This window comes from Metarhizium album (genome assembly GCF_000804445.1).
Source record: "Metarhizium album ARSEF 1941 chromosome Unknown scaffold_14, whole genome shotgun sequence".
Taxonomy (NCBI): Eukaryota; Fungi; Ascomycota; class Sordariomycetes; order Hypocreales; family Clavicipitaceae; genus Metarhizium; species Metarhizium album.
Window position 1 is genome coordinate 264,172 of NW_024467588.1, and position 14,373 is coordinate 278,544.

At 55.8% G+C, this 14,373-nt stretch overlaps 5 protein-coding genes across 5 annotated transcripts; 2 read left to right on the forward strand and 3 right to left on the reverse strand.

Moving 5' to 3' along the window:
- Positions 1–2,656: 2,656 nt before the first annotated feature.
- Positions 2,657–4,663, forward strand: MAM_05537 (General substrate transporter; the record flags this gene model as incomplete). Its single annotated transcript, XM_040824335.1, has 4 exons — positions 2,657–3,366; positions 3,465–3,939; positions 3,981–4,313; positions 4,388–4,663. 4 exons carry the CDS (start codon positions 2,657–2,659, stop codon positions 4,661–4,663), a joined length of 1,794 nt encoding a protein of 597 aa, XP_040677660.1.
- Positions 4,664–5,011: 348 nt separating this feature from the next.
- On the reverse strand, positions 5,012–6,430 carry MAM_05538 (Drug/metabolite transporter; the record flags this gene model as incomplete). Its single annotated transcript, XM_040824336.1, has 1 exon — positions 5,012–6,430. One exon carries the CDS (start codon positions 6,428–6,430, stop codon positions 5,012–5,014), a length of 1,419 nt encoding a protein of 472 aa, XP_040677661.1.
- A 1,127-nt stretch (positions 6,431–7,557) lies between these two features.
- On the reverse strand, positions 7,558–8,696 carry MAM_05539 (Aldo/keto reductase; the record flags this gene model as incomplete). The annotated part of the gene is made up of 2 exons (XM_040824337.1): positions 7,558–8,277; positions 8,361–8,696. The coding sequence occupies 2 exons, from the start codon at positions 8,694–8,696 to the stop codon at positions 7,558–7,560; spliced, it is 1,056 nt and encodes a 351-aa protein (XP_040677662.1).
- A 1,849-nt stretch (positions 8,697–10,545) lies between these two features.
- MAM_05540 (uncharacterized protein) lies at positions 10,546–10,858 on the forward strand (the record flags this gene model as incomplete). The annotated part of the gene is made up of 2 exons (XM_040824338.1): positions 10,546–10,721; positions 10,786–10,858. 2 exons carry the CDS (start codon positions 10,546–10,548, stop codon positions 10,856–10,858), a joined length of 249 nt encoding a protein of 82 aa, XP_040677663.1.
- A 171-nt stretch (positions 10,859–11,029) lies between these two features.
- On the reverse strand, positions 11,030–12,581 carry MAM_05541 (uncharacterized protein; the record flags this gene model as incomplete). The annotated part of the gene is made up of 8 exons (XM_040824339.1): positions 11,030–11,434; positions 11,494–11,623; positions 11,676–11,741; positions 11,805–11,859; positions 11,925–12,061; positions 12,109–12,280; positions 12,343–12,370; positions 12,429–12,581. The coding sequence occupies 8 exons, from the start codon at positions 12,579–12,581 to the stop codon at positions 11,030–11,032; spliced, it is 1,146 nt and encodes a 381-aa protein (XP_040677664.1).
- Between the last annotated feature and the right edge of the window lie 1,792 nt (positions 12,582–14,373).

Genomic DNA, 14,373 nt, shown 5'->3' on the forward strand with positions numbered 1-14,373 from the left:
CCAGCTGCTCAGCTGCCGCCAGGACCACCGGATTCGCTTGGGCAAGAAGATGTCAAGTGAAGCGGTTGACACAAGTTGACACAAGTTGACACAAGTTGACACAAGTTGACCTTTGACATTGTCAAGCCCGTCACTCCAACTTCATGCACGCAGCTGGCTTAAAGTATGTGCTGTGCGACATGACGATGCACAAAATTTCCGTGATAAATCGTCATGTTCCGTCGCCAAATGCCTCCCGTTTGCTTTTACCTCGATACGGTAGTCTGACCAGATCAGGACGTCAGTGACTAACCGTCTTTTGATTCCGCCGCATCCTTGCGAAACTCTAACGTCCCTCGCCACAGCCTGACGCATTTTCCTATATCGCAACAATATCGCAGCAGACCCGGCGATTCTCTCTCCCGAAAGTCAACCCGACAAGGCGCGTTTGCCATCTTGACGCCGATCCGTGCTAAAAGTTCCCATCATACTTCCCGATGCTAAAAGGAGCTCGCCCGAAGGAGTCGCGGCAGCTCCAGCAGCTTCGGCTCAACAGTCAGAGCCGGCATGAATCGAGTAAGATAAGGAAGGCCGGTACGGCCATCTCTACATCTCGAGGAGCCTGTGTTCTATGGTCCAACTAAGCTCCCTTGACACATGACTGCCTGCTCCCCTGAGGCGAGAGCCTGGCGCGGACGATCAATATTGTCTCATAGTGCTATGTCGCTTGGAGATGGCGAGCTGACCAAGATGATATCTGCGCTTCAAATTTGGCGCCATGCGCAACAATGACTAGTCTTGCCTGAAAAAATGAGTTGACGACTCGACTGCCGATACTGCGGTAGGCTATTTCAGTGGGATACTCGTACCGGCTTTGCTTTGCGTTGCATGACCGGACAGCATGCAAGAAGGAATGTCAGGATCGCGTTGGCCGCAAGGTGTATTCGAGATATACAGTTGCTGGATTAAGTTAATCTCTGACACAAAACTAACTGTCCATATCGGAGAAGACCTTTTACTCACCACGCGAGCAAAAAAATGAATCTGTGCACCGGGCATGGGATACTTCAACGATCCTAGACGCCGACAGGCCAGGACAAAGCAACAATCGCCTTGTTACAACTCCTCGGCGTACAGACTCGAAGAAGACGTTATCGGAACACTTGTTGGCCTTGTCTCGTTCGCAAGAGAAATAGCCATTGATATGGAGCGAGCTGATTTGTCGACAGGTTTTGCCAAGGCAACTAGAGCACACGCCATGAGATCGAGACAAGATCAGCCGTCCCAACCGAGGCCTTGACCAGCACATCGTCTTCCATGCTTTTATCAAGGCTTCAACATCAAAGGTCAGGTTTTCGGTGTGCACATTCAGCAGGAACCTGTCAGTGAGGCCAGATATTGTCCTTCTTCGGGGCGGGTGAGCCCTGAAGTATTTGAAATGAGACCTCCAGATGAACTGTAGCAACTTCTTTGCAAAGAGAGGCATAGTTGTGATCTGGACTGTGCATCCGGCCAATGAGGAAGCTTGCTGGATTCTTTACCTCAGAAAGATTCCCACGGAAAGACTTTGTCGGCAATTGCCTTCTGCGGAGGCATCTTGAGGAAACTCCTTGACGCCCCTTGACGCCCAGACGGGGGCGGTGGGGAAGTTTGTGGTCGTTATCCGAGTACTCCGGGGGGGTTAATTCGCAATGAGAGGTCAGTTCTCCTAATCATATGGCTGGATTAATCAAGGGACACGCCTTGATTCTGTTATGTCTTCTTCACGCTGCCAAATCCCTGATGTGGCTGATCAAATAGTCGTAGCAGCGTTGTCCTGGCCGTTTCAAGACTATCGCGGAGCTTTTCCTTCGTTGGCTCTAGGCGCATGTAGTCTCTAATGGAGTGAATACCACCATCTCTCAGTATGCGGCGGCTCATTTCATTATGTAATGGCATAATGAGAGTTATGATGAGGAACAGTATTGGGCCGAGCTACCCATGCCTCCACGTGTGTCCAGCCGACGGATGGGCATCTGATACTGACGTGAGCTTGCCATTTCCCTCACCGCCGGGTCTGCATGACCGCGCATCGACGGTTTCTGATCGCGCTCCCCGCCGCGTCGTAGATTGTGCGGGGAGACGGGGCCATGGCGCGGGGAAATGAAGGGACGGATCATGGCTTCATGGAATCCGCGGGCATCCAGAAGTTTCAAACCAGGAAACGGCTTCCCGACGACGCCTTTGCCGACGACTACGACGACGCCACCGCAAGGGGTAGCCCAATGCGCCCACAGTGGCGTCGCTTTGCATCAGGGATACGGCATCCACCATCTCTTGGTGCGGCGTAGATGGGAACGAGGGGGGCCAGGAGTAAAATGGGCAAAAAAATCCCCCGAGTCTTGCTGGTCCCCGAGCCGGCGGCGCTAAGCCGGCTTTTGGCGCACTATTCCCACATCTCGTAAGGCAAGCTTTTGCATTCAGCGGTCGTTTGGCTTTGTTCTCGAAGGGCCTGGTCGATGACGCCCTGTTCGAGAGGTTATAAAAGGCGTCGAGATGCCCTTCCACCAATGGGATATTGGTGGTCACACGCGTCGAGACCTCGTTTCCATCGTCCGAACACTACCCTGGGGACGTTTTTCTGTTGCTTCCTTCATTTCCAGTGTTCATTGCTTGGTGAAGCCGCACATTGTTCAACATGGGGAAGCTCAGCCAGTTTGTGGCAGAGCACAATGTTGCCCACAAGTTGTACAAGCAGACGCTTCTCAATACGGTCTGCATAGTTGCGGGCATTGCCATCTTCTTCTTCGGCTATGACCAAGGCCTTATGGGGGGCGTGAACACGACACGAAACTACGCGGAATTGATGGGATTTGGCCATTGGGATGACCAGAAGCAGCTGGTCGTTGTCGACAAGCCGCTGCTGCAAGGCGGTATTGTGAGTTTGACCCCGAAGCCGCGATCCGTGTTCGCGTCCCGGCAGGAGTTGCTAACTGCGCTGCTCATCGTCGAAAAGGTTGCCGTGTATTACCTGCCCGGTACTCTGGTTGGCTGCCTTCTTGGGGGATGGTTCGGTGATCGACATGGCCGCATCACGACCATCGGCCTCGCCTGCCTGTGGTGCGTCTTCGCGGCAGCTCTACAATCCGCGGCGCAGAATGCAAATTGGATGTTTTGCGGTGAGTTGCGGCCGGAGGGGAAGGGTCTCGCCGCGATTCAAAGTGTTTTGGCTGATCATGATGATGCGTACATAGCCCGGGTCTTGAACGGCATCGGAACCGGTGTACTGAACGCCATCACGCCCGTCTGGGCCACGGAGACGGCTGCCCACACATCCCGCGGACGCTTTGTTGCCGTAGAGTTTACCCTCAACATTTTGGGCGTCGTCGTGGCGTACTGGCTTGAATTGTAAGTTCTCCCCCCTTTGACCAACGGACGGCATCACGGTCCTTGCAAGGCAGGACAGGACAGGACATGGAGCGCTAAGGCACGAAGCAAAACGATAGCGGCACTTCGAAGTACAAAGATCCCAATTCCTCATTCATCTGGAGGTTCCCCGTGGCGTTCCAGATCGTACCCCTGGTCCTGCTCCTCGTCGTCATTTGGTTCATGCCCGAATCGCCCCGTTGGCTCGTCAAGGTTGGCCGCGAGGACGAAGCCCGTCTCATCCTACAACGTCTCAGGGGCGCCGAGGGCGAGGAGGGCAAGCAAGCCGAGGCCGAGCTGCAGGACATCATCAACATCCGCGACCTGGAGAAGGAGACGTCCAACCAGCAGAGCTACCTGCACATGTTGTTCGGCATCGGATCCGGCAAGCTGCACACCGGCCGTCGCGTACAGCTCGTCGTTTGGCTGCAAATCCTGCAAGAGTGGATTGGCATTGCCGGCATCACCATCTACGGGCCTCAGATCTTCACCATTGCCGGCATTGGCGCCTCGGACCGTCTCTGGGTCAGCGGCATCAACAACATCACGTACATGGTAAACTTGTCCCCCCTCTGCCTTCCCAATCCCACCCGCAGGCTAACAGGGCGACCAAGTTCGCCACCCTCATCTGCGTCTTCACGCTCGACCGCATCGGCCGTCGATGGACGCTGTACTGGGGCTCCGTAGGCCAAGCCATATGCATGTTCGCCGCGGGCGGCCTCGCGCGCGCAACCGCCGATGCCGCCGCCAGCGACCGCGCGCAGATCGGCGGCGCGGCCACCTTCTTCGTGTTTCTGTACACGGCCATCTTCGGGGCCACCTGGCTCACCGTCCCGTGGCTGTATCCCGCCGAAATCTTCCCCCTTCAGGTCCGTGCCAAGGGCAACGCCTGGGGCGTCGTCGGCTGGTCCATCGGCAACGGCTGGTGTGTAAGTGTGACTGATGCGTGCCTCTTACCGGCATTCCCCGGCGCACACGTGGGCTGGCTAACGCGCGCGCAAAGGTCCTTCTGCTCCCTTACATCTTTGACAAGCTCAACGAGAGGACGCTCTACATTTTCGGCGGCGTCAACGTGCTCACCATCTTCATCGTGTGGGCGCTGTATCCTGAATCGAATCAGCGAACCCTCGAGGAAATGGACCTCGTCTTTGGCAGCGACAGCATCTGGGCATGGGAGGCCGAGAAGAACTTTGCCAGGCTCAAGGACGAGGGCCCACGGCTCGTCGAGGCCGCCAAGTCGGGCCACGGAAGCTGGAACGGACTCGGGGAGACGTCATAGGCAGCTCTCGTGGGAAAGGTCACGCCGTCCCCGTCTGCCACTCCATGGCTCCCGCCGGTGGTGCTGAAAGACTATTACAATTCGAGACGTATTTATATACTGGAGTGGAATGCACCAGTTCCGGGGTGGCCGCGTCGTCCCGGCCGTACATACACATATCTAGAAAACGAATTCGCACCGTCTGTCTGTCTCTATATGCTGGAACCCCGTCGCAAACCACCCGGTTTGTCACTGACTGACCTGTTTTCGCAAAATGCCATGACGTTGGTGAGGGGGAACAGACAAAAAATTAAAGAAACGCACTCCCTCAAAACTCCAGATACCGTCTACAATGCACATCACACAGACTCAATCACTGTCCATGTCCCCCTCATCGTCGGTCAGATCCACAGCCAGCTTGTGCGCCTCGTGCTCCATCATCTCCCGGTAGGTGCTCCAGCTCAAGGCGGCAAAGGCCACGATGATCATGCTCCCGCCCACGATGGCGGCCCAGCTCAGCGGCTGGCCGGTCAGGACCCAGTCGGCGATAGCGACAATGAAGATGGTCAACAGGGCGGCGACGCTGGACAGCACGGGCGACGTCAGCGAGATGAGCACGAGGAAGCAGCCGCTGAAAGTGGCGTTGGACAAGACGGCCAGCAGGATCAGCCAGCACGTCGAAGCGTCGGGGATTTCGAAGCGCTCAATGTGGAGCCAGTGCAGGAAGGGGAGGGGGATCCAGAGCACGGTGAGCGTGAAGAAGCCGATGCAGGAGCCGAAGACGTTGGCGAAGATGGTGCCGCGCACGGGGGACACGCCATCGGGCGGGCAGGCGTAGCGCTTGTAAAGGACCTCGTAGAGGCCGTACAGCACGGAGCCCACGCCGATGATGAGGTTGCCTGCGAAGCGGGAGCCCGCGCCCGGGTCAGAGGGCCCGGACGCGGACGAGGTTGCTTCCTCGGAGCCGGTGTCGCCGTAGGCCACGACCAGGACGCCGAGAATGGCGATCATGACGGCGACGGACTTGTCGACGCGGAGGGGCTCCTTGAGGATCGGCACGGAGAAGGCGTATGCGAAGAAGGCGCTGCAGTTGTATATGGCCGTCAGGTCGGATGGCGTGGTTAGGCTCACGGCAATGTACCAGCTCAGGCCGGCAATGGTCAGAGCCGAGGTGATGTATATCGTCATGCGCGCCAGGTACATGACCGGTCTGCCGCGCCGGGCGACCGAGGGCGTCGTGACGTTGATGGTCTGCAGCTCAATCATGGTGACGGTCGAGAGGACGACTTGCAGGTGTCTCCGCCAGAACTGGTCCCACGGCTCGTGACGCTTCTGGAGCCTCAACACCAGAACCGTCATTGGCCACAAAACTATCCACGAGCTGTGCGTTAGATACATCATGCAGTACGCTTTGCCCCAGGCCAGGTCGTGCTGAATGTAGGCGGACAGCTCGGTCTGTACGCAGAAGGCAACGAGGGACACGGAGAGGAAGAAGCCGGCGAAGAGGTATTTCTTGCGGGCAGAGGCCTTGGCGGCTTCGAGCGCGCCGGTAGGATTGCGCGAGTGCATCGTAGATTGGCGGCTGAAGGCGCCGCGTTGCGATGAGGCCGCGGTCATGGGCGGGTGGGAACCGGCTGCGGTGTCGTGGGTGTCGGGGGTCGGTTGTGACGCCGGAGAGAGAGAGGGCCGCTTGGATTCCACCTCGGCCATGTGGTCCTCTGCCTTGAAGAGCAGCGGGGTGCCGGAGCGTCCTCCACGTTGAAGGTTTGGCCGACGATCGCTGGGCATGGTGTCTTGGCGGACAAAGGGGGGTCGTGGTGTGTCGGCAATTGGGGTTGTGGTGACGAGAGAGGCATTCGATGCTCAAAAAGCCAACCGTAGACTGATATGAAGCTTCGAGTTGTGAAGCGGCACGAATGAGCCTTGTGGACGAGGCCTTTTCTTTGTCTTGTTCGCTCCTTTTTTTTTTCCCTCCTCCCGATCGAAGCCAAGGAGTCAAGGGAGCGAGTCAGGCCCAGGGAGAGCAGGGCCCGTTCCGTTGACTATGACGACAAAATGCCCGAGTGCCCGAGCCAGAGGAGAGGGAGAGATGAGAGGCTAGAAGCGCGGCCATGGACTCAAGGCAGAGCGACGGGAGGCATGATATAATTCCGCCGTGACGTCCGGGGTCGGAAAGAAGCCAGGGCGACGAATACGAAGATGCTCCCGAAGCGCACGTTGGAAGAGCGACCAGTCGTCGATCCGCTGGAGGATTGAAACGGCCGCTCAAGTCCCAGGCGGGTACCTCGGTGGCGCGTCCCTAACGGGCCTTGGCCGTGGGGACGGGCAGCCCAGGATTAGCCCGGCACGCCCCGATACCAGGGTAGGTACTTCCGTACCGCAGCCGTGACTTTCGGTTCTCATGATCCTTGGACTTGCGGCCCGTGTCACGAGGCCGCGTGCGCTTCGGTCCGCCACCTGTGGTTGTGAATGGAAAGCAGCATCTCGATCGATCAATCTGCGTCAAATGCTACCGTTGTACAGCGATCCGCATGCAACTGTCAGCTGAACCCGCACGGCAGCGCGGCAGCTATCCGTCGCGGCCGCTTCAACTTGTCTGTCCGGGATCAAGGTCATGAGTAGTTAGTTGGTCGTCTCACTCAGACCTTCAAAAGTGTTGTATTTTTTGTATTTTTTGTTTTTACTATACTGCATATGACTCTACTGTAAAATTACATGCCAAAAAAAATTACTTGTAAATGTATTCTTACAGTTTTTAGCACTAGATTTTTATTTACGATTTGTATCAATGTATATTTATCCGGGACTCTCGCCACTCACCAGGACCAGAGTTGACGACAAGGTACACACACACCAGGGGCACCAAGTCATCAGTGTTTCACTCTTATTCTCGAAGCAGTCCCATGCATGTCCATCTACTTTGTTTCAGGTCCAAACAACACTTTCTTGGCATCATAAGCATAGTCCAAATCGCCGTGCCAGTAATTGGCTGAGTCAGCCTTGGATATTTGCCACGCATCATCGAGAGCCTCGACAACCTCGGCCGGTAGCGGGCCCTTCTCCAGGTTGTTCAAGTTGTCCTCCAGCTGTTCGACGCTCGATACACCAATAAGAATCCCGTCGTTGCCGTCCCTGATCTTCAGCTTGGCGTGGTGCACTGCCCAGCGCAGCGCAGTCTCGATCATGGTCAGGCTGTGCTTCTCGACGACTCCTTCCACGAGCCGCATGGCCCTGAATGTGCTCTCGCGGAAATAGCGCCGTCGGTAATTGGCGCCCTGAATGGAGCTGACATCCGAGAACCGACCGCTCTCGGGCATCATGTCGTGCGACTTGATCTTGCCCGAGAAGAGACCGCCGGCCAGAGGGTTGTACACAACGATGTCGAGGCCGTAACGACGGCAGGCAGGGAAAAGCTCAGCCTCAATGTTACGCGTGATGCAGTTGTACATGCCTTGATATATGCTGGGCCGAACCCAGTTGTTGTATTTGCAAATCATCATGACCTCGGCCACCTCGTATGCAGCAAAATTGCTGATGCCAAGGCGAACAAACTTGCCAGCCTTGTGAAGCTTGTCCATGGCTTCCAAGGTCTCCTGGAACGGCGTGCCACGGTCGGGTTTGTGCAGATAGAGGATCTGATAAACGCCCATCATTGTCAGTCGATCTGGCTCTGCCGAATTGCATCATCCCGAGCATCAGGCACCGGAAAGGGACTCACGTCTACGCAGTCAGTACCCAGCTCCTTGAGACTGGTCTCCACCGAGGCAATCACCTTCTCAGCCGTGTTATCCCCAGGCGCCGCTGGATAATGCACCTTGGTGGCCAGCGTCAACCCCCTCTCCTTCCACCCGGCCTCTTTCGTGAATGCCTCTTGCTTTGTGCCGACATAGACACGAGCTGTGTCCACCTCGTTATATCCCCTCGCCTGGAACAGGTCAAGCGCTTTGTTGAAAGTGTCCAGATCGGTGACGCGGGCGCCATCTTCGGAGCTCGGTCCAAATGTCATCAGACCCAGGATGACACGTGGGTTCACATTCGGAACGATGAGGGGCATCTTGGCGGTAGGTGCGAATGCTAGCTAGAGTATTGTCAAGTGCGTATTTCTTGTCCAGCTGCGAGACAAGCAGTTGAGTGGCTGTTTGTAAATCCAAAAAGCGTGTGTATCAATGTCCACGGTGTTGGCTCTTGCCTGCTTCACGATTGAAACTCGCGTGCGGGGGAAGTCGGTGACGCTTTCCTTGGAATCTTAAACCCGGCACTGCTCCATAATACAACGTGGAGAATCGCGGGGCTAGTACTCCGTACTCCGTGGTAAACTGGTCTTCACCGATCGCCGGGAGGAAGGCGCTGCCTTGGTTCCTTCCATATCCAGGTACAGAGCCGTTGAAATCGTGCGCGCCATATTTTGGCCAGATCAGCCTTCGTTCTTGGGGGGGTGGCGACGTGGAATTGCTTTTCGTGCTTGCTCTTCCGGTCGATGAGGACCGGTGTGCTGCGCTACAGAAGTTTTGCTTGCGATCGAGAGGTTCTTCTTTGACAGCTGTGGACAACTGGCTTTGTACCTTTCGTACGGACAAGCCCGGTCAGCGAAGCGGCTCTGTCCGGAGGGGCCTTTTCGCTTGTTGATGAGTTATTTGGGATGACACGCACCGGACAAAGGTATGTGCACGTCCTCCTTGCTTCCCACTCTTGCGTCAATTCGTTGGCTTTCGGCCGGTGCGGATCGCTCATGTGCAGCAAAGGTTCGCAGTTGGAAGCTCGAGCAGAATCAAATGCTGAGCGCATTCGATACTCAACTGTCTCTCGTGCCTGAATCGCCCTCCAGACTGACACCCGTCGTCGTTTTGGGCGAGAAAACGGTACGCTTCAGACGTTTACGACCTGACACGGGCACGTGCTGCCTTTGTTCCGTCTTGGAGTCGCATGATCCTGAATGCCCGACAGCGCCGGTTACGGTGGTGCATATGTCTAAAGCCAAGATGATAGTTAGGATCAGCAGGTTCAATTACACTGGCTGGCTATCCGATCGCGCGTCGATGCACCGCTCGTAGCTTGCCATGATATATGGCATAGACAGTTTCGGCGTCTCCATCACTTGGTCTCGAGCACAGCCAACCCCATCATGGTTCGACCTTCGGAAGCACGAGGATCCGCCGGACAGGCAGAAACCGACATTGAGCCCAGCACCGTCGCTTGCTTGCAATACCTGTCCCTGCGGCCCCCGCTGGCCGGACCCGAGGGTGGAAAGGATGGCACCACCGCCCCGGGCTCGGATATCAGGCTTGTGTGTAAGCCAACTCCCTCGACGGACATTGGTCTGCCGCAACGAAAAGAACGGGTGATGGAGCGGCACTGCCTCTCTCGGCATCTTCGTCCTAAGGACTCGGGAGCTCAGAGTGGGTAAATCCATAAGCCGGCACCCATTCCGGCCAGCGGTCCTCCGGCCATTGGTCAACAGGCAGAGGCGCTCATCGCCAGTGGTGTGATAATTGCGACCAACACAGGCCATATCTGCCCACCACAAGTTGAACCACCCTGGCAAGCCAAAGCCGAAGAGTGTCGACCACTATTCATGGAATCCCTTAGCCAAAATAAAAATAAAAAAGTTCAAACGTCGTGTGCAGGAGGTGTCGTGCTACGCCGTGCCACCAGGTACAAAAGGCACTGCATGCAGCTTCATCTCGACGTCACATCCATCCATTCATATCAAATACAAGCCCTATAGGAAAGACACAATCTCTGCTCCATATTCTCTACGAAACTAGAGTCCGCTCTGTGCTGCCATAATCATTTTACTTTTACTTCTTTCTTCTTCTTCTTCTTCTTTCTTCTTCTTCTTCTTCTTCTTCTTCTTCTTCTTCTTCTTCTTCCTCTTCTTCTTTTTCAAGCACTGCTCGCACAAAATGAACCCTGCCGTCTCCCGCACCGCAGCGCAAAGGTCGTTTTCCCTCATGACAGCCGCTCGCTCCGCCGCGCGGTCTATGGAACCTCATCCCTTCCAGCGCGTTTCCGCTACACGAAAATCAGCCAAGGCCGACTGGGCCGGCGAGGCAAAACGTCTGGGTAAACAGATGGCCATGTATGTTTACGCCGCTCCCGGCAAGATTTGAGCGTCGAGGGCGGAACGTGCTGACGCGGTACAGATTCGCCCCTGGCATTACCGTGCTACTAGGGTGGCCGTACCTTGCCAAGGTCATTGCTGATGGCCACGTCTAACCTTGTGGCTCCAGATGCGCCTATTTCTGTGGAGCTGCTCGAGGGGATCGTGAGGCGGCCGACTGCGAGTGTGTTGGGCTTTGTTTCAAAGACAATGTTTGACGTATATATTAAGCAGCAATGTATATATGGTGTTTCGGACACATCATCTTCCAGCATATGAAAATCTCATCATTCGCCGCACTCCATGTCGTTCACACAAGATCCGTCGCAGGACGGAACCTCAAGCTTCGGCATCTCCAGAGTGCAATGCTCAGAAGATGCAGTCCCATTCGCTGTGCTCCCGCTCAAGCCGGACCCCAGCGGACTCCGCAAGTGTGACTCGGCTTCCGCCTTGACAATAGGTTCACGGCTCCCGGTGTCAATCGTCGCCCAGCCCAGGCCCCTCCTGATCCTATTCTCCTTGGCCTGTCTCTCCAGTCGAGAGAGCTTGTGTCCGCCCGGCGGAGGGCCCAAGGCGCCTCTGGCATCGCTGCCCTTTGATCCATCGCGAGACCTCGCAACAGGTAGATGGCGGGCGGCGCGAACCATCCAAGGCCCTAGAATGGGGATATTGGCGGCAATGAGGCCGACAAACTGAGCAACGTCAGATGGGCGCAGGAGTGAGTGTCGAGATTCTGGGAATTCATGCTCACAGTCTCCCGGAGGGACCAGACGGTCGTGAGGTCGGTGCTGGTCGCGTGTTTGATGCAGAGAATGAAGCGGACGATGGCAGCCAGCATTATGAAACCTCCCGTGCAGAGCCAAACGCCGCAGAGCAGCTTCCTGTAAGCGCTGGTGAATTCCCCATTCGATCCCGTGGCCACGGTAGACCTACCTCAGCCGCGGCATTTGAACCTTCCAAAGTAGCGGTAACGGAATAGCCATTATCATCAAGTCGGTGCTGCGAGGTGTAAGCCTTACTCGTCGTTCTCTCTGGACAGGGTGGGAGACATCATGGCCTGACCTGACGTTCGTCACGACCAGCGTATAGTGCACCGGCGTGCCCTTGGCGCAAGCATCTACACTCTCTCTCGTCAACGGGTGTGCTGGTACGTCGAGTGCGGCCCCCTTTGAGGTGACGTACCGCCGGGATACGGATGAATCTGCCACTTCTTGCGTATCGGCGTGCAATGCAACCAGACGACGGCGATGGTCGCAACATATGCCGCGGCGCAGACTACAGCGGTCGTCTTGACCAGTTGCCGCTGCTTCAGGTCAAGGCTTGCAGGCGTCAGTTTCCGTTGGTAGCTTGTCAGGATTTCACCCACGTTAGCCTTCCGTAGAGAAAGAGCATGCATGCTTTCAGTGTCCAGATCAGAGAGACGTAGATGCACCAGGTTGCCACGGCGCACTTGGCTCCGAATACGATGCTGCTCTTCTCTTCCTCGCTGAGTTTGAGGACCACCCGATGCTTCACATCTTTGAGGGAGCCGTGCATTTCTGGGGGAAGGGGTCAGCTTCGTCAAAAGCCACGGACGTCCAGTCCAGCTGGTGTCATGTACCTATCAACTGCAAGGTGCACAACTCGGCCTTTTGCCCTCGGGTTAGACACCGTTTCGAGCTCGTCAGGGGCAGGTTGGTAACCCACTGTCCAGAGAATGGCGGCCAGGACGGCAAAGTAGTCATCTCCGTCCCACCTCCTTCCCACAACGTTGACGCGGCAAAGTATTCGCGCAACGAGGATACATAGTCCCAGTGCGTATTCGGTCCATGCTTCGGCTGTAAACGAGGATAAGGACATGGCAACTCAAGCCTATTGTCGTCATTTAAATCGTTGGGCTGACTCGAGGTTCGATCGACTTCTGGGCGGCTCGTCGCTAGAAATAAATCGGTCTTGAAAAACCCTTCTCCGTAGTTGGATCTTGCTGGTGTTGATCTGGCAAGGACCAACGCGAGAGCGGCGACGTTTCTGTACTAAGCTGATTTCGCTCGTCTTGGCTTCGGCCAGCAATCGCAAATTCGAGGCTGAGGCACACCACTTCATGATAATGACTCTCTTTGCTTTTTTGATGAATTCGTGTGGCATGTCAAGGACCGCGGAGGGTATTTCTTGCAGTGAACGAGCACACAGGCCAGCGAGTGCCCAGGGCAGCGGATTCGACGCATCGCAAATCATACGCGGCAGAGCTAAACCGTAGAGTTTACTGGCTGCCTGGAGATCTTTGATTAGCCTATCATGGGGTAACAGTGGGAGGAAGGAGGGCCAAAATTACAAGTCAGGAAGCCCTTGGTCTGACTCGGCGCCTTTGCACCGTTCACCCTGCCCTTTCATCTCGTAATTATCCCGAACAGCCATTGACATTGCCTACGCTCCACCACGTTGGACCGACTAAAATGGATAGCCATTGGTTCTTGGGTCGAGGTGGCGCCTGAACGGATTTGCTTTTGTTTTGTCGGAACATCTCCCTTGGGACACCGCGAGGTATTTTTCCTTCTTGTTGGCATGTAAAGGCGGCTGCGAGAAATACCAAGAAAAAGCACGGTACCAAAGTAACGACCCCCAAACGATGTGTCAAATATCGAAGCCCTTGTTGGGGGTTGAGATGGGATGGGCAAAGCGGACCATCAAGCGGTGCTTGCGTCGTCGTACGGGTAAAAGTCCGGTCTTTGCTGGTCAGGTCACCGTAAGCTGCGTGCGCATCGTGCAGCCCCCTTGACGAGAGTTCGATCTCAGGAGTCTCTTTGCCAGAGTCAGATCGTTTTGACCCTCTAGAGGGGAAGAATACTCTTGAGGGGAACTAATCACATCACGTTGTGACATCCAGCTACCCTCTGCAGGGAGACGGTACTTCTAGCCGCAACTTTCGCATTGACCCTTCTTCAGAGTGAAGGTAAATGAGGCCATACCCAGGTTCCTTCGGTCATAATTTGCCAAGACGCTTGCTTGGGTTGCTTATGCCAAATCATGTTCGATACGGGAGGACTCGAGCCACCCATGCCCCGGAAGAGCAACATGACTGACAGAAGAGAAAGCGCCATGTCCATTTTACTAATCAGTCCATCCGTCAAGATATTGTCAATAGCGGCACAGGCTTTGCTGTCTTGGGCGGGACCTCTTCAGCTTGCCGTCGAGTGGCTGGCAAGTGGTTTCCCGGACTTTTCCATCATCGTCTTTGTCCACGACAGTGCTCTAATGAAGACGGCAGCAAAGCCAGCTTTCAGTGCGTGCGGTGCTAGAGGTGCATTTCGACGATGAGAGGAGAGAGGGCAAGCATTTCAAACAAAAGTGCTCCGTAAATGGCCGGCCTAGCTGGCGATTCGGTTGAACCGAATCTGAAGATTCTGTGCCAACTACAAATCGTCCGTTGGCCAGCACCCGATTCCCGTCACTAAGCTCGAACAGCGCAGGGCATCTCCATTTTGGGGGAGCAACGCCCTTCTCTCGCTCGTCACGGCGCGAAGCATCCAAGACACGTGCATTTACGACCGTGGAGTCCCCCTTGCCGTCTGAAATAGTACCATGTCCGTCGGAGGCGGCGCTGGGAAATCCGGCGGGTCGATATACTCGGGAGCTTTTGTTTGAACGGAAATCT